The sequence below is a fragment of the Mytilus trossulus genome, chromosome 9 (genome assembly GCF_036588685.1).
Source record: "Mytilus trossulus isolate FHL-02 chromosome 9, PNRI_Mtr1.1.1.hap1, whole genome shotgun sequence".
Lineage (NCBI taxonomy): Eukaryota > Metazoa > Mollusca > Bivalvia > Mytilida > Mytilidae > Mytilus > Mytilus trossulus.
Window position 1 is genome coordinate 22200450 of NC_086381.1, and position 20961 is coordinate 22221410.

The 20961-nt window shown below is 31.1% G+C and overlaps 1 protein-coding gene across 1 annotated transcript; it reads right to left on the reverse strand.

Annotated features, from left to right (window-relative positions):
* Positions 1-3088: 3088 nt before the first annotated feature.
* On the reverse strand, positions 3089-4900 carry LOC134683695 (complement C1q-like protein 2). Its single transcript, XM_063543006.1, has 2 exons — positions 4583-4900; positions 3089-3555 (listed from the first exon to the last, which is right to left on the reverse strand). The coding sequence occupies exons 1-2, from the start codon at positions 4887-4889 to the stop codon at positions 3107-3109; spliced, it is 756 nt and encodes a 251-aa protein (XP_063399076.1). The 5' UTR covers positions 4890-4900; the 3' UTR covers positions 3089-3106.
* Between the last annotated feature and the right edge of the window lie 16061 nt (positions 4901-20961).

Consider the following 20961-nt stretch of genomic DNA (forward strand, 5'->3'; position numbering starts at 1 on the left):
GTTTAAAAATCTTTGAATTTTTGCAAAATACCTAGGAATTTTAGCCTAGAATATATAACCTTGACTGAATTTGGCAAACTCCTTTGGAACTCTGAATCTCGAATACTCGTCAACTTTGTATCATTTTTGAGTTTTTTTTTAACTTTGATTTCTTCTTTTATAGACGAAACGTACGTCTGGTGTTCAAAATTTCAAAATCGGTAACTATATTAATAACGTCCGTCATTAAGCAAAACTAATTCATTGCAAGACTAATTAGTAAACATGTTTTATACTGTCTGTAAAGCGTGTATATCTCTCTGTGTGTGTGAATTTTTGCATAACATTTAATCAATTATTTATAACTATTGAAAACAGTGATTTATAGTTAATAAGTTCCCGATATATTGAATAATTTTTTTTCCAGAAACCGAGAAAACCTCGTTTTTTTGTTGTTGTAATTTTTTCTTATTTTTTTTTGATTTTGTGGGGGGATAAATGGAAACAAATTGTTAGTACCGGTAACCCATTTGTCATTCAATAGTTGAAATATATTGTAAATAAAGGCAACAGTAGTATACCGCTGTTCAAAACTCGTAAATCTATGGCAAAAAAAACCCAAAATCGGGGTAACAAACAAAAACTGAGGGAAGCGCAATTAATATAAGAGGAGAACATCGACACAACATTAAAATGTAACACAAACAGAAACGGACTAAGCATTTAGACAAAATCCGATGAGAATAACAAATATAACATCAAAACCATATACATGAACTTGGGATAGAAAAGTTCCGTGACACGTCTTATAGTAATGTAAATTCACACTTAAATATAAGAGAAAATAAACGAAACAACGGAAACAAAACGCTAAAATGTAACACACACAGAAACTATAATATAACAATGGCCATTTTCCTGACTTGGTACAGGACATTTTTAAAGAAACCAATGGTGGGTAGAACCTGGTTTTGTGTAATGCCAAACCTCGCATTTTAATGGCAATGTTAAATTTAACATTAAAATAACAACATAATATTACAGGACTACAATACGCTAGAAACGTGCCTCGTCCACAAAAGACTCACCAGTGACGCCCAGATATAAAAGTTCGAAATTAAAAAAAAAGTACAAAGTTGTACAGCACTGATCATAAGACCAGATCAAAAGTTCAAAAAGGTTCTGCTAAAAATAGGATAGGGTGTTCTGCTTGGGATAAGAATATCCTTATTATTTAGAACAGTTTATGCTATTGCAAATAGTAAATTTTATCAAGGGAATTATCAAATTGATTACATTGTTTTGGGTTTCTTTTGTTTTTGTTTTTTTTTTGTTTTTTTGTTGTTGCTGTTAATGACGTCTTTACTTTACACTTAATCAATTTTAAATTTGATATGAACTGATTGATATTTTAGTTTTAGAGTCATAATTTTTTCATTAGTTGCTATTGTTTTTGTACTTCGATTGAACATTGGATGTGCACTGATTGACATTTCAGTTTTAGATTCATGATTTTTTTTATTAGTTGCTTTTGTCTCTGTACTAGCTTTCACTAGCTGTGACTATTCTAATTGTACTTAATGTCTTATCTGTTGTGCGAATGTACAAATACCCTTTCACGTCCAGTTGGTTTTTTTCTCTGCTTTGTATCGATCTGATGAATTAAGCTCTTTTCGATTGATTTTTATATTATGTTCATATTTCATATGTTGTGCTGTAACATCACTGTCACAGGTTTGGTTGCGGGCGAACATAATAAACCCTGCAACATTATGAATGTGCCTGTCTCTAATTACGAGCATGTAATTCATTGGTTGTCGTTTGTTGTTGTATAATGTTTTTTTGCTCATTGTTTTTAAATACATCAGGCGGTCAAGTATCTTGATCGTATTTGTCATTTCGGGGCCTTTTATAGTTGACTATGCGATATGGGTTTTGTTAATTGTTGAATGCCGTACAGTAACCTATAGTTGGTACCTTTTATTTCATGTGTTCTATGATGGAGATTTGTCTCATTGGCAATCATATCACATCTTATTTATATAATCTCTGATTCTTTATCCGCATTTTGGATGTACTTCTTTAACGGTTGTTTTTTTCTGTCACCACTCAACATTCAAAATAGGTTTTGGATGTTCACATATGTTTGCCTTGAGCATCACTAAATAATCAGCAATTGTTGAAATGCGTTTATGATACGGTGAAATTGGTTCCGTTCATGTTATTAGAAAGTAAAGTCACAAAAATTCTGGACTCCGTTGAATCTGAATGGATAACAACTATCATATTCCTGACTTGGTACAGGCATTTTCTTATGAAAAAAAATAATGGATTTAACCTAGTTTTGTAGCTAGCTAGACTTCTCTCTTGTATGACGGTAACATAACATTCATTCTATTGACAACGACGGGTGAACAAAACAAACAGACATAATAGGTAAAAATGTAAAAAATAGGGATACAGCAGTATCATTGTGTTAAAATCTAAAACACTATAAAAGTATCAAATATGTAAAAAAAAAAAGCACAAAAAGGTATCTTAAAACGTACATTAACAAAAATGAAAAACAGGAATACAAAAATTACAAAAGCACAATGACACAATAGTTTTGGTTGATTTACGAAGGAATGTGTTTATATATGATTCTAAAAATAAGAGGACACAACACTGTATGGTCTTAAAATCTTATAAAATGAATAAATCCAAGTATTCTAATTAAGAAAATATTCATTAGGTGACCGAACAACTAATTAGTTCTAGAATGTGCACAGTTGACGCATGAGTTAACCTGAAGTGATGTTCAGTCATGTTGTAAATAATTTTCTGTATATTTTTTTAAGGGGGGGTAAGTTTAAAAACTGCAAGAAAATATACTTACGTCTCCACAATCTGAATTCGTTTTGGTTTTACATAGTTATCAAAAGTACCACACATAACTGACACAGTTTTGATAACATCATTTGAATATCAGGGTATAGGTATGAATCTATTTAATTTGTACAAACTGTTAGAAGAAAATACATGTTGTGAACCAGTAAAATGTTTGACAAGTAAAATTTCCAAAACTGATTTTTTATTACATATCACACCATAAAAAGTATGCTACAAGAGTATAGAAAAAAGTTTATCAGTACAATTTCCATCCAGAAAATGAAGTCCTTGCGCTTCTTCTTCCTAGAATGAAGGCTGTTGTTTGAATAATCGAACGAAAGTAAACGTTATCACCTGTGTTAAGAGAAACCACAACAGTTCCAGAATCAGAATCAAAATCTCCAGGAACGTCATCTGTTTCACCTAATGTACTCCCGTATATTTCACCGTTTACCATCAAGTCATAATAGGTAGCTCCATGGTTACCGGTGTAAAGTGTCCACGAAAAGACGTACGTACCTGACGATGGAGCAACGAAAACTCCAGTATTGTTAAGGTAGCCATTTCCAATGTTGATTTTGACTACATCGAATACTAGTTGGTTATGTTTTAGTAAACTTGGATCGTCTTTCGACATATAGGCATAGAATGCTACATGATCCAGTGGTCCTACAACGGGTGCTCGTCGACTGTTCTGTAGATCGTCTGAAATTATAAAGGATGGTTAGTATATCTAAATGTCTCTTTAATAGACTAGGTTATCGTCAAGGATGATAGTTATCCATTGGTGTTTTATATCTGTTTACAAAAATAATATACTTATCAGGACAGCAATATGTTGCTGTGATATGAATATGAATATGAATTCTACTAAGTAGTACAACACCGACACGATGAGTGAGATTTTGAGTGTGCCAGAAATAGGAAAATGTGGTAGGAGACAGTCCTCCATCCAAGTCACTATGTGTAAACAGCAAACATTTATAGGTCAAAGTAAACTCATTGATACGGAGCCTTAGATCAAACAGAACAGCAAAATATCAAGGGCCCTAAAATGACTAGTGTTAAATTATTCCAACATGAAAATCAACGGTTTAATCAATGTCAAAACGAAAAACAAGAAATACGTATGAATTACACGAACAAACGGATACCACTGAACAAACTCGTGACTAGATTAAACGTAAACAGGCGCAAAAGGATCAGTACGAGGGAAGCCATTTAACGCTACACGGACACTTTATTCTAATGTTGGACCAAGTAGTCCTTTCTCGTACTCCTAAATGTAACGAGCTTAACAGAGAAGCAGCAAATACGTATATTCAAGTCTTTGGTTTACCTGGCCAGGGAAACGAAGCCTCGATGTCCGACATTGGAAGGGAACACGTTTACACGAAATCAATAAGACAGTTGCATATTTCAGAAGACTAACCAGCGTGATCGCCTATATCAATGTTAGAAAACACGAGTACTAGTTATATTATTTGTTTGACGAAACATTTATTTTGTATTATGGATGCAATAACATATATCCCAACATAACCAAAAGAACCTAATATTAAGATAGTCTTTGTGTCTGATTTGCTAACCTAATATATCAATTAAAATATTCTCATCAACAAATTAATATCATACGAAATCAAAAGTGTAAAACATAAGGGAAATATGATCAGCCCGTATTGTGTTTCATGATGATAAGTCTTATTCAGATACTCTATCATATTTTACGTACTTTCTCCAGTGGTGCTCCTTTTTCTCTTTAACGGCTCGTTATGCTTAAATTCACTATGTTCGGTGGACGAAATACTTCCAATTGTAAGATTAATGTCTTTTCGCATTAAAAGATTATCCTCTTCTAATTGACGGATAGCTGTTTTGAAGGAATGGTTTTCCTTAATAAGAAAGTGGTTTGAATTTTGAAGTTGAAGAATCTCCATCTGCTGTTGTTTAACTATCATACGGATTTCTGAAATTTCTTCTTCAATATTTAATGTCAACACCAAACGGAAGACAGTTAACATAATACATAAATCGAACATTTTTTTCACTGAATCTAACTCGGAAATTATTATACACTAGGAACTCAAAACTATTCTTAAATTTACTTAACCGACATTTATATATATAGCTTTGTTATCTATACATGTACGTAACTTTTGTTTCCGGTGCTTTCTGAATGTAGGAGATTTGTGTAATATGTGTAGGTGTATTATCATTTTCCTGGTTCAAAATGGTCATGTTTAAAGAAAAGTACATTACAATTTTAGTCATAGTGTTTATCATATTTATCAGAAAAGATGAATTAAAAGTGTTACTCTGTACACTGACCTTCTTTCAAAATTAAATAAATTATTTAATAAAACTCTTCAGAAATGTACTACTTTTAAATTTTTGTCTCTTATTTAAACACAACCTTCAGCATGTTCCTATTATTCCTCTCGTTCGATATTCGACAATTGTATTAAACATGTTCAAAGAGAAAAAAGGAAATCTGATGGATAGTTATCTCATTGATAATAACACCACAACTCCATAAAAAATTATAATTATTGGGCAAAACAGAAACAGTCTAACCAAAGAGCTTCCCTTTCAAAAGATCTAATTATAAAATCTTCATGTTCAAGAATATAAACATGTGCAGTGGCAACTATGTTATTGACACAAACATGCAAAAGGCCATGAAGGCCTGGATATCAGCAACTATGATTACTACGGTTACCATATGGCTTTTAAAAATGACATGTTTTGTACCAAAACTGATCTTTTCCGGAAAATAACTGTTAGACCGAGTGTGAATTTGCATATCTATTAGACGTGTCTCGGTATTTTGTACGTGCAACATTTATTTACTTAGTATTTGCGTTTTGATGTTTCTTTTATGGTTTTGGTTAAATGTTATGCTAATATGTTGTGTCTTTTCGTTTGCTGTCCAAGATGTATACCATTGTCTTTTATTGCCATCATGATCATATTCCAGTATATTACTGTTATACCGAGTTTGAATAAGCATTGCTATACGAAGTGTCTCGGTATTTTGTACATCAAACATTCATGTATTTTTTTATGTTTTTGTTACGGTGTCAGTTGGATTATGTTTTATGTCTTATCGTTTGCAGTCCAAAAAAATGTTAAATTGCCTTTTCATTATATCATTGTCATATCAGAAAATTGTTTGGACGAGTATAGTATTTATAATTGTACAAAGTTTGAAATTGCATGTTAGTTACGTAGCACATCACTGTTTCTGATATCCCGTAGTGTCTATCGTTGATGGAATATGTTCGTTGTTGTTTTGCGGTTTGCATGTTGTGTTTATTATCATTTATATGTTTGTGCGTTCTTCTGTAATAAATGTTCTTGCGTGTGTTAGTGTTGTTAAAAGCTTTATCTTTGGCTATCCAATGAACCATGTTCAAGCCACCATATGTTTTGAAATGTCATGTACCAAGTAAAGAGTATTGTCAGTTATTATCAAATAGTTTGCTTCTATGTATGTTGGCGTTTGTTTGTGTGGCACTGCGCTGTTCCTGTTGTGCCTTTATTTCCTCTAATGATTGATGTGTTTTCTTCAGTTTTATTTTGTAGCACACTTTTATCTCGATTTATCAAGATCAAATAATCTGATGACGCAGCATTATGTGAAGCCCGATTAAGAATTGTAATAAGAACGGACGGTGTTGTTTTATATTTTTAATTCTTAACTAATACAAGAACTCAAGACTCAGATTTTATACAATTGAATTTTGATGCATCAGATACTGTTGATACATATGCATATTTCGACATGTAGATTCTCACTTCAATGAAAAGAATTTCCCGAATTCAAAATCAAGAAACAAACTGGATAGAGATGCAACTACTTGAAGATTTGCATATTTTGAATACCCGTCAATCATTGAACGCAACGTTTGTGATTTTGATGCCATAACATGTTCAAGCACCAACAGTATCCATAACATACTAATATACTAAGTATAACATCAAAGTATCATTTTTTATTTGTTCCATGATATATATTTATTCAATTTTCTTTTCAATTTAATCTTACATATATTTTAATGTAGATTTCCTTTCCATCAAATAATACACACTTAAATTAAAATATATTATATCTTTTGACTATATAAGGTCCTACGCTGTACTATCAAACTAAATTAATATGAACTACTCGTATTTTATCTAAACTTTTATTACAAGCGATCTTACAATAGTCTCGTATGTCTGTCCAGTTAGTGGAACATCTGTTAACTTTAACATTAACCTATGCACACCTTATTTAAAATCTAGATACAACATTTGAACTGATAACTGTCAATTTAGGTGTTAGATCCGTTTCCGTGTCTATCTCTGATATGAACTGTTGTTTCGGTAATATAATCAGGCTAGAAAATGATTCCAGTTCACGACATTTTTATTTTTGAGGAAAAATGGTTCTTTCATTTCAGGTTGGGTATTTATGAGTTTTTAATTACCAATTAACAAGTGTCAATAAACATGATAGTATAAAGATAGTATAAAGCAAGACATTCGTTTGTTGTGTTTGATCTTTTGGTTTTGCCATTTGATTAGGAACCTGCTGTATTGAATTTTCCCCGCACTTCAGTAATTGTGAATTTACTTTATAGAATTGAGAACAATTCACTCAAAAAATCAAATGTCGATTCTTAAAAAGTGCAAAGATCTACCTAAAAGCTTCATTATGATCATAACAATTTTCAATCATATCAATATTGTACGTTGCAACACTCTTCACTTCTATTCCCGCAGCTCTAATTGATGATCTATGTCTACACCTTTTATTTAATAATGTTTTACAATAAAGGGGGAGTTCGACTATATATTACATTGTTTTAAGGTAATGAAAACTATAAACTTTAGGAGGACCACACTGATTGTTATAATAAATACACCGAAGAAGTTATAATCAAGTGCTGGACTTTTTATAACGACGCAATATTACGCAAATTGAGTTTGGTGAACTTATAATACTTCAGCAAATAGTTTGTATTCAAATTCATAAAGACAGTGTAAATCTACCAATCAACTTGTTTTAAACGCAGACGAAGCAGAATTTATCATTCATGTAAATCCTTCTTAAATAAATGGTGTATACTTAACGCATTTCGCCATATTATCTTTTATGTATATTTATGATGAGGTCGTGTCACTTAATAACCCACACTTCAGTGAATTCAATCATCTCTTATGTCAAAGTGAGCTCGGGATTAAAGACCGATACTCCAAAAGTTTTCATCATCACAACTTGCTTGACAAATATAGGATGTGTGTATTTTAACTCATTCCTGATGGTTTTAAAAACAATTAATCACCAGAAATGTCTCAACCATGCCGTTATCTGCTTTGTTTACATGATTGTGTTTTGTGTCATATCTAGTACTTACTGATGCTATAAGAATTTGCAAAACATGTAGACAAACCAAGGTCGATGACGCATACGTGTATTTTCTGTGGTTATCAACTAGTTTACCTTGGAATTCTTTGAATCAAACGATAACGTGATATAAACTATTTTGTAGGCTCAAGTGTATAACTGTTCTGTACACGATATCATTATGTACAAATTAAAAGTTATATGAAGCAATTGAACAAATAATAAATTGTATGTTGACTTTTTACAAAAAGAGTCTGTATATTTTACAATTTGTACAAAATTTCATAGAAATTCGCTTTTAGTTGTATAATGATTTATAGCAAACCTTAGTTAAAAAATAAAAAGAGTAGTTCTTTATCATTATTTTGAGGTGAGTGAATTATGGAATCTGAAATTGCATAAACATCGTTTGGCTTTCATATTAAAATTTAAAAGAGCAGTACCCACCTTTGCATTTACATAAACGAAACATATTCTAACTGCTACACATAGCAAAAGTTTAAGCTAAGGAACCGTTGTTGTGAAAAAACTGTGTCTTTCAACCACAACTTCAATTTGACTTTAAGACACATGCATATCCTGTTAAAATCCATACAAATATATGCTTCAGATATTTCGGGAATCAGTTTGGCACGATCATACTGAGGAAATATGCATAATGAAATTAACTCCAAATGATAAATTCTGATCATTCCTGTATCGTTGTTTTGGTAAGTTATTCGTCTTATATTTATTGGCCACATAGTGCATGCTTCCTAACAATAAAGATCTGTGTTTTAATTTCAGTGTCTGTTCGAAACTCACCAATCGATAGAAAAAAAACAAATTCGGGTAACAAACGAAAAATGAAGGAAACACATTAAATATAAGAGGAGAACAACGACACAGCATTAAAAGTGTAACACACACAGAAACGAACTAAGCATTAGACAGAATCGGTTCTTTCATGTGTCATTCTCTTCAGGACACTTTGGACAAATGTATCTAACTAATCAACAATGCCTTCTACGCTTACACCATTGCCTCGACTGGATACATAACTAAAAGAATATACATAAACAGCTGGATAAATATATTTGGCAACTTATTAAAGCAATCGATCCCAAGTAATTGCGAAGTATTCAAAAAGAGTTAAATGTGAAAGTCAAAAATTGTGTGCAGTTCCCGATTCTGTACTTTACTCACCTGCTCAAAAGAATGATAAAGAACTATGTTTGTATTTTGTCCATAAGGTTGGCTACTTGGTTATAAGATAAAAATTCTATCGTGTGTATCAATGCCATTTTTCACCCAAATCCAGATTATAAATTATTGTACAAGTTATAATTGATTTTTTATCAAATTTTCCACATATTGTTTTTTGTACAGGCTCTTTTTGTACAAATTCTAATTTTTTATAAAGTGACAATTATACTTTGTACAATTGCTTTGTACATTTTTTTTGAACAACTTATCATTTGTACAAATGCTATAATTTGAACACAACACATATACATTTGGGCCTAAAAATTAAAAAAAAAAATCACAAAATTACTGAACTCCGATGAAAATTCAACACGGAGAGTCTCTAATCAAATGGCAAAATCAAAAGATCAAACAAACAAAATGAATATCAATAATGTGGTAATTTTTATAAATTTCCTGTTTACAAAACTTTGAATTTTTCAAAAAACTAAGGATTTTCTTATCCCAGGCATAGATAACCTGAGCCGTATTTGGCACAACTTTTTTGGAATTTTGGATACTCAATGCTTTTCAACTCTGTACTTGTTTGGCTTTATAAATATTTTGATATGAGCGTCAATGCTGGTACCTTTGATAACTATGTAAAAACTATGAACTAGAGATATGTTTAAATGATTAAAGAGTTTTTTCTATGAACCAAGGTTTTTTACCGTCAGGAGGGGCATCACAAAAAGATTTTCGGGGTAAGCAAATTTACGGAAAAATAAATCTCCTTTCGTACCCATAAAATGTAAGCACATATTGGAAAATGTATCTACTTCGAAAATAGCCTCATACATATACAAGTTTGCGATATGGACTGGGGTATAGAAGAAAATATTTCCATTACACCCTACGGAAAACATACTACGCATATTCTCCTATCTTACCCGATAAAAATAATCCAAGTCGTATACTATACATGCTTAAGTTTGGATTAATCTAGTTTTTACCTGATCAGGTTATTGACTAACTGCGAAATGGATAAAAATATGAAAAGAAAAAAAACAACAACAGGATTTATGGGTTTCCCATAAAAGCTTTAACTAAAACAAAATTTCTTTAAAAAGATTCGGACGAGTTATTTTTAGTGCCTTCGATAAATCTAAAAAAACAAGGTATAGTAAATTTATTATATTTATCTTGAAATTTATTGTAGTACTAAGACAATTATTCGTTTTTGCAAGCAAAACATGTTTAAAATGTTATATTTCATTGACAACTATATATTTGCACCAACTTAACGGACTGTACCACAACAAGTATATGGTATCGTAAAAACGATTCTGACACACACACAGTCATCCTAACTGTACACACCATAACAACATACAATACACACAAACAGGGGCATTTCCCCAAAGGCTGGTCGAGAGAACACTAGTATACACTTTCGGCTTTAAAGTATATTTGTGGAAGAAAATTGTCCCAAAATATCTTCTGTTTTCGAGAAATGACAAATCTCCCTTTTAAAAAATCCTAGATCCGTCTTTGACATGCATATACACACAAGCAATTACTATTCTTTTTTTGTAAAGCATTAATTGTTGGTGATTAAACATAGCATGACTTAAAATTCAAGTGGTAGTTTTCTTTATTTCTAAAGTGTTTTTAAATTTCATTTCAGATTAGAGATGAATTCTTTCACCTTGGTAACGTACATTTTTATCATTTTACTTCCACGAAAGAGAAAATATTTATACCTACAATAACTGGAAATCATGATTTGCGATAATTTGATACATACATATCATCAATTCAAATCAATAATGTATTTTTTTTTAAAATATCGAAAGTATGTTGTTCCTACGACGCTCTTTGATTACGGGTATTCAACAGTTGTTATTTAAGTTCTTTGATGGTCAGAAAATACGACTTTACAGTTTTTCGTATCCTTATTTACTGCTTTCTATTACTTAACTCACTCAGTAGACATTAATAAAGCTAAAAAGCTAATAAAAAAAAAGTAAAATCACAAAAATACTGAATCCCGAAGAAAATTCAAAACGAAAAGTCCCTAATCAAATGGCAAAATCAACAGCTCAAACACATCAAACGAATAGATAACAACTGTCATATTCCTGACTTGGTACATGCATCTTCTTATGCAGAAAATGGTGGATTGGAAATTTTGTATAACCCTTTATTTAATTTTTTATTTCATTAATCTCGTGAAGCATCAAAGTATTCAATGAAAGTGGTCAGATACCTTGTATTTGTACACTGCACAAAATGCATTTCTGACAATTGATAAAATTCAGCGGTTAAACAAAATCGAATTGAGATACTTGAAATAGGATTTTTTTTTAATATTATCAACTTTCTGAGTACAACTTTAATTTTAAGTAAACACATAACGTAGTCAAGAATTTTCTACCTTTTAAGAAAACCAGGCTCGTATGCAAAAACCTACTAGACAATGAATAGGAAACACTCTATAGATTGTAAATTAATTATTAATTGGCTTGATTACGACATAAAAATTTAAAACATGTTTTGAAAATGTGTTGAGTACTCAGAATAAGAATGACTCTAGGGTAATCTTAATCACCACTTATATAAAAAGCTAGACTAAGGTAAGACGATTTCTAATAGAAATCACAGAAATAGATTACCTAAGCTGTATTTGGCAATTCTTTTAGGAATTTAGATCCTAAAAACTCTTAATTTTTGTCCTTTATTTGGAGTTTTTAACTCTTTTTTTATTAGAACGCAACTGATCAGTCTTTAGTAGACAAAACGCGCGTCTTTCGCAAATACAAAATAGCAGTCAGTAAGTGCAAGTACTGTCAGATCTGTACTTTGTGTCTGTTGTTTTTACGCATGTATAATTACATTAGATGCATGACTAATTATAATACGTTATATTAGATGGCTATAACAATTTCGCGTAACTTTGAAATTAACGTTAATTTCACGACAAATAAATTTATTTACCACGACACACGTTTGCACAATCAAGTGCAAATGATAAAAAAGTTTAAGAAAAACGTCATCGAAATCCTGTTTTCTTGATAATAGCGAAAAAAAATATTTAATTATTGTGAGCACTTCTTTTAGTAACTGTATAGGGTTGTAAAAGCGTTGAGCATGCACACATGTTAAGAATGAAGCGCTATCGCACTTCATAATAAAGGTATTTTGGTCAACCCTTTTACACATGAATGAATTAACATAACAAAAAAAGCATTCAAATTCTTGAATAAATACCCCCACGTCTGGTCTATGGTTTTGTTCCATGTTTTCTGCTTTGTTTCTATCTGATGAGTTAAGCCCTTGTCAGTTGATGTGTACAGTTTGTTTTTAATGTTGTTGTGTTAAACTATTCTCTCAGGCCTGTTGTTCAGTGGTGGTCGTTGGTATATGTCTGTCATATTTATACATATATTTTTCGTAATTTTTTTTGGTTATAAATCAGGCTGTTAGGTTTTTTCTTTGAAAGGTTCTATATTTTTCATGTCCTGAAATATTATAGCCGACTATACGGTATTGAGTTCCATATGATTGCTTGTTACTGCTTACATCCACTTCATTTTAATTTTGGATGATAGTTGTTTCATTCGCAATCGTACCATATCTCCTTATCTTTATATTAAAAACTTCTTATAGCACTTTTTCGCTATTATGATATATGAAGACTTTACTGAACGTTAAAAAACTTGCGAGTTCGAACTAAGAATATTAACAATCTTTAATTTTTGCAGTGACTTGTTTTATTTATGGATGGATTGATGTACTTCATGCAGTTGTACTAAATTTAATTTGATACTACTTTTATAACATCCCTTCATTTTCAAAACATTAAAAATTATATGTATTACACTACTGGAGGCGGGATTTTTTTGCTGTGCTGGAGACCAGTTGATAGCTTTTGGCTGATTTCTGCTCTATGAACTGTTGTTGTTTCTTTGATACATTTCTTTTCGCAATTTTTATATAATTATCAAATATACATTACCAGACCACTGTCGAATCAAACTGTCTAAGTTGATTTGATTTCCTTCAGACATTCTATGATATTGAAAACTTCCTTTAATATTGTATATATGACTCGATTCAGACTTGATCTTATAATGAACAACTTTTTATAGGAATTAATAGGATTGCTTGTTCTTTCCCTGTCGTTATGGCATGTAACTGATGGTGCACCAGCTCCTGCTGTTACAAGATTAGAAATCACAAGTCATTCATGCAATGGACGAAATCCTGTATTTAATTATGTCCAGATTGGATATGCAACGTCTACCATAGTCACTTGGGATGGTTCTGTAAGTACATAACAAAAGTCAAACAAAAGGAGATGAAATTGAGAAAAGAATTGGTGAATGTGTCTAAGAGACAACAATTCAATTAAATAGCTGAAAAATAGCCGAAGTCCGTTACTGGGTCTTCAAAACAGCGAGAGAATCCCGCATTCTAACGAGGATTTCTGTACAGCTGACATGAAATTGTATTGGTAAACGTGATTAGGGCAGCAACACATCTACCCAAACATAAAGTATCTGCTAGTCAGTAAATTTTGAATCCTAAAGGTTGCGAAAATATATTTAAGAGAATATCAAATATCTTTACCAACATCAAAATATTTTTCTTTTTAGATATTTTGCGGCATGCTATACACTGAGGTTTTTCTTATTGTTTTAGATCGTGTGATGAACCATAAATCGTTAACTTCGTCTTTTGAACTGTCCTTAAAAGTTTCCTCGTAGGCAAACATATTTGTTTTCGTTCACTTTTTGTACTTAAATTAGGCCGTTAGTTTTCTCGTTTGAATTGTTTTACATTTACATTGACATTGACATTTACAACACAGTTCATTATTTGTATACTCTTTAAGCAGTACTCATACTTTAAGAAAAAGGGAAGAAAAGTATGCTAAATAAAGAAAACCGAGACCAATCTCAGTCTGAAAATTATCATCCTTATAAATCACATTTAATAATTTACATTTTTCTCAGGATGCCAGAAGGGATTGTAATGAAGTTGAAAGATACCTGGATTGGAGTAGGATCATCACTGGATGGAGATATAGATGTGAACAAAAGACTATCTGTACTGCTACTCTTAAACTTCTTAATGGAAATTTTAGGGATCAACAGTTTCAAGACTGCTGCAATATACACTAAATTCAAATAGTTTTCATGACAATGAACATTTCGAATGAAGAACATTAACTCTGTGTAAAACAATTCATATAAGACATATACATTAAAGTTCAATATTACTTTCACGTACATACAGATGTTTCCTGGACCCAAAAGATCGTAGAAGTAACAAATGCATAGTTCCAAACGAATAAATCAAGCTAGGAAACAAAACAAACCAGCTATAAATGGCAATTGTAAAACCGATTATAGCTCGTTTCTGTGTGTGTTACATTTTAATGTTGTATTTCTGTTTTGTCGTAGTTCTCCTCTTATACTTGATGTGTTTCACTCAGTTTTAGTTTGTAAGCCGGATTTGTTTTTTCAATCGATCTTTTAATTTTGAACATCGGTATACTACTGTTGCCTTTATTTACAAGCTAACATGCAATTATTCTCTGCCACACCTTTTCAATAGTATTTAGTATATTACTTCTGTTTCACCAGTTATATGAACAAACATACAAAACTTACTATTTTTGTGGATACATCAATCTCATGACCCATTGTACTTATAAATATAAATTCAATCAAAATACAATGTAAGAATTCGATATATTAAAAGTACATTCGGATATTGTATAATGATAATCCAAAATAAACAAATTTTAATGGTGTCACAATAATCCACATAACACAACAAGAAGCTTTGGACATGGTTTTCATGCTTAAATCTCTAAATATGATCATATAATTAATTATTCTTAATTCTTTCGAAGTTCTAAAGGTTCTGATTCAGCAACAATTATCAAATGTTGTATAAAATATAAACGTTCAGTTTAATGCTGGTATGGCCATGTGTCATTTTGAAACATGCAGTAATAAAGCAAGATGGGTAGTACACATCTTCAGATCATCTTGCTTAGAAAGTATTTTCTATTGCTGCAGATGATACACGAATTAGAAATTACATCAAAATATTTTAGAACCTTATTAGTATATGCTGGTTTAGAAAATTTACACGAGGAATTTTATTTGATTTTGATAGAACTATTTTATAAAAATATTCTACTTTGAAGTGCACATTTCACAACACAAGATAACATATACACAAGATGAGCTTTCGCATTTTGTATATCATTAAGACAAAAACCCTACAGAATGAAAATATGCAGTTCATTTTGATTTGTATTTATGTAATTTATCTAACCACATCTGTACACGTCAATGAATAACAATGAAAGTACTGAGACTCTGACAATTGCGAAACGCGGAAACCCTACCAAGACCTTGTTGCAATGCAAAGTGTCTTTACATTTATAAATGTTTTCTTTCAATAACGCGTTATAGTTTCGGCATACAAATCAATTGCTATAGATTCATAAACAAGAATAGTGGCATTCTTGTTTTTATCGCGGGAACAGTTCTAAAAAATGCCAATAACAAAATTTTCCATTGGAATAATTAGAAAACAAAAACATTATTCAATACTGAAAATGAGCACGTAAATAAGGTATGTGTCAAAAAGACAACAATCCGACAAACGAAAAGCCAAAGGATATTATAAAAAAGAAAATATTGTACCGCTATGTCGGTTCTGCTTGTTTGTTACGATACACCATTTAAAAAATACGGAAACTATCCCCAAAGAGCCAATATGGCCGAAAGAGGCATTTAAAACCAAATAATTAATCGGTCAATCGTTTGTAACAAACTATAATGTTATTACCAAATAAATCAAAGATGCTTCGTCTTACAAGTAAAGCGAAAAAATGAAACTATACTTTTTCTGTCCTTGCCTGTTTCATTGTATATTAATTATATGTTCTAGTTAAATGAGAACATACAATTCAGTGTTAATGACACAATGATAAATTATTTCCCCGCTTTTTCGTGTAGGAATTAGTATCGATTCTTATTCTGTCGGTGTCTTTATGGCATGCTACTGAAGGAGGACCAGCTCCTCGTGTAACAAGATTAGAAATTACAAGTCATTCATGCAATGGAAGAAATCCTGTCTTTTATTATGTCCAAATGGGATATAGAACGTCTACCATAGTATCTTTGGATGGTTCTGTAAGTACATCAAGTAAAAATATATATAAATATTAATTATGGATAAAAAAAAAGAAAAAAGGGAGATTGGTAAACTTCAAAAAGACATTTTTGGCAAATACTACGGTAGAGAGGGTAAAAAATGCATATCCCTTTTTTGCATATACCCCGGCGGCGTTAAAAAATTAACGATATTCATTTGATAACAGTAAATTGGTGAAAAATGCACTGGCTATCAACCAATCAAAACCCAGGATTCTTACATAAGGTGTATTTTAACTCAATAAGCTATTGTGAAACCATCCAGTAATTAGCTCTAACAACAGCGATTGTTTACATTTATTAACTGAAAGGGTACAATATGTTTATGATATGAACAACTGTGTTTTAACCTGACATTATCTAAAATCAAAGACTCTCAGCATAGCACAGATATTAAACATGTTCTAAAACATCTGTCCTTTATAACATTTTATTTATTCTTGGAGGTAGTGATACCGTTATCGGATCTAATTGTTTCAGAGTCTTTAAAGGTAGCAAATTGTTTTATTTTTAAATATACACACGATTCTTGATTTATTTCATTTTGAATATATAAAACACATTTGTAGAAGCCGATTGTAGGCTCTTCTTTGAGAAGACCTTATGGTTGAACCGCATAAAAGATCAAAACAACTGACAGTTGAACATCAATTTAAGTCTAGAATTATTATCATCCTCAATTTTATTTTCTAGTACATATTTGTTTTCAGGATGCCAGAAGGGATTGTACTGAAGTTGAAAGATACACCTCGGGAAGAACCATTACTGGATGGAGATATAAATGCGAAAAAAAGAATATCTGTACTGCTACCCTTAAACTTACCAATGGACGTTTTAGGGATCAGAAGTTTCAAAGCTGTTGCAATTAACACTAAATTTAAATACAATTTTCAAATAGATTTACTGACAATAAGAATTTAGAAAGAAGAATATCAACACTGTTTATAATGATTGATATATACTTAATTTCGATACCTACAAGAAACCTACAAGCATTCCTACAAGCCTGTTAGATGAAATGTTTAAGGCTGAAAAACTGTTGCAGTTGAAATATTTATCTTAAATTTATGCATCTCAGATTGATTATTTCTTTTTAAAGTTAAAGCATAATAGTCTTTGGTCTTGTTTTTGTTTAAGTATTGTTTTTAATTTTTTTTATTCTATAGTTTATTATAGCTGGATTCTTGTTTTTGTTTATTACAAAGCTTATCATAGCTGGATATAATAAAATATGCATATTACAAAGTTTTAATTTCTCCCCTTTGTATATGGTAAATGTGTCTCTATAAAAAAGATAATGTGATACAATCACGATTGATAATGAGACAACTTTACACAGGTTGCTACAGGTTACCAACGACCTTCAACAATGAGCAAACTCAAACAAAACAGTGTTCATATGGTCATTATTTTTCTCAAATACTACCTTTCTCAATAAAGTTGGAATGTTGTTCACGTTTTTAGTTTGATGCCAGAATGGAATATATGAAATGTTCCTAACAAAATGATTATCAAAGATAGACAACAGTTGCGATTGTATGATTTTAAAAGAAAAACAAAATGTAAATTCTACCGATCCTATTACACCTAGCTGTCGGATGGTTTATTTGAAATCATGTTATGGGTTAAAGTATTTTTAAATTATCATTTTACTTGGATACGAACGATTTTATGTGGATTAGTTAAGTCAACATAATAATTCTTTAGAGTCTGTCACTCTACCTTGTTTCACTTTTCAAGAGGTTTCTTTTTGATGAATAAACATCCTGACCACCGCATACCACAACATAATGAATACACGCGAATAAATCTCAAACAAAAGTTCCATTAATAAGGACTTAAAATGGCTTGGTTTTTTTAATGCTAATTCCAAAGAATTTTAACGAAACTAACTACTACCATCAAAATATTATGTTTTTATCAGCTTTTACAAATGTGTGCAAACAAACTAAGCTATTGTCCTTTAACAGTTATAAAAACTCTCGTCAGTTATGTCGCCATTGAACTATGTATTTCTGTAACATTTTATTTGTCTGCATTACAAGAGATAGGTTTGAAAATACCAGAGTTTGTGTCTTAGCTTTGAGTATTAAAGTTTTAGTGCGGATAGATTAACAATACAAAAGAAAGAGATTTGGCGATGTACTATGACATTTTAATTCTTGCAAATTTAGAAAGGTGCCTTTAAAAATCCAAACCAATTGATCTTCAACGGTGCTGATTAGTTAGGCAAGACCAGGTAAGGAAAGCTCAATGTACATTATGGAAGAACTACACACAAAGAAGTATAACAGAAAATGATGATCACATTTAAAACTTAACCTTTCCAGATTTTCATTTGCTTATAGTATTCAATGTACTCAAGGATGATAGATACAATTTCTAATGAAACATTGATTCTTTAACGTGTTATTGAAAATTTGATCCAAATACGAAATATGATCCAGGTTCACTTCGAAAAACTGCAAATCAAACTATTGAACCATATATAGCAACAGCTTGCTGACTGTTTCAAGTGGAGTCGAAAAGTGGTAAGTTTAATATAAATAAAATAATTTATTTATTGTGGTGAGTTAACGCCCAGTAGCAAAAAAATATGCATAATTAGGACGGGAACACATTACGAAGTTAAGTTTTTCTTTTGTTAATTTGATCGACAGGATGGAAGTCAGGGAAATGTAAGCTGTCACTAACAATAGACCACCCACAGACGGTCCACCTCAAGGAGTTGAAATTTTCCCTTCAAGTGGCATCTTATTTATTAACAACATTTTGAGTGACCACATGTACTAATATTAAAATCAAATGTATGTTATTTAATAAATATAATAAATAAAGATTTGTCTTCAATCAATATGTAAACACGTATTTCAAAAGCAGTCAAATATTGTTAAACAGCAACTAAACCTTTGCATTTAGAAGTACAAATCGTAAATAATTTTCTATGAAATTAACACTTAATAAATTACGTGCATTTTTTTTTTGGGGGGGGGGGGTACCTTTCTCGAGAGGCTTAGATCTAAACTTTTGAAACCAAGGGTTTAGGGATGCGTAAACATGTTAGGCGCCACAATTGTACGATTAGATTAGATGGACGAAATGTAAAATCCGTCTAAGAACAGATTTGCTTGAGAGACTCTCAAACCTCAACTTCAAATCCAAGGACACATTGATATGTAAAAATGTCAAGAGCTATAGTATCAAAATTGAAAAACAAAAAGCTTAATTCTTCTGAAGTTACCTAAGGGTTTTTAAACCTTAGTTTTGTAATAATTTCCTTATTATCAAACGGGAATTTCTGAATAAAATGTTATAAATCATGTCACATAGCAACACGAAGCATGCATTTGCATCTAGTGAATGAATACTACGCATGCTTTTCTATTTTGATTTAACTATATCAAGTAGTATAAGAAGTCAAAAATTCACCAAAGAAATTAACATGCGAATGTTCCTCATATGTAGTAGTTCACTACATAGTTACATGTAACATGTAAAGTTGTTATGCATAATACATAGTTGACATATCGTTTGGTAGTTTCTCAGGTCATGCAGGTATGATACTGCATGAATATTGGTATATCCAGTAAATTCGTAAATTGTGTACAAAATTGTAAACGTTCTTTTTTTAATACTAATGGACATTTCATGAGCAGGATTGAGTATCTATTTCTAAGTTGAAAAGACATCACAAAATATCATGCCTCTCTTACCTTATCTCAATACGAAATAATTAAAAAGCAATTACTTTTTATTCTATTATTTAATACTAGTAATCGTTATATTGTTAACAACAGTCGTTTCATAAGTCTTTGGTAAACATAGTATTCACATTTTCTAATCTCACTCTGAGTAATTGGGATATATAGTTTCCAATCTATAATTGGATGACCTAGGCATGGTTGACGAAGGCGAACTTGCTTTAAATGTGTTACCAGTGTAGACAATAGTACTTATCATTTATTTGGTTTTACAAGCAGACATTTGTTCAGCTATAAGTTATTGGCTAAATTCATTTTAAATAGCTCATGTGTATATGATTGCTTAACATTACATCAACGCAAAGGACTATCTCGCAGCCAGAATTGAAAAAGACTGTATGCTCGTTTAACTTCAGGTGAATATATACTTTAACTAATTTATAATTTGAAAAATCTTTCAATGACCATGCACACAACATAAAAAAAAACCCACACACACAATGCATTTTTACTGTTTAAGAACTAGTTTTTTTAAATTAATAATTCGTAGTGATTTTACTCTGTACGCTTTTAAATCTATCTTTAATTCTTTAATGTTTTCAAATTTATTTCA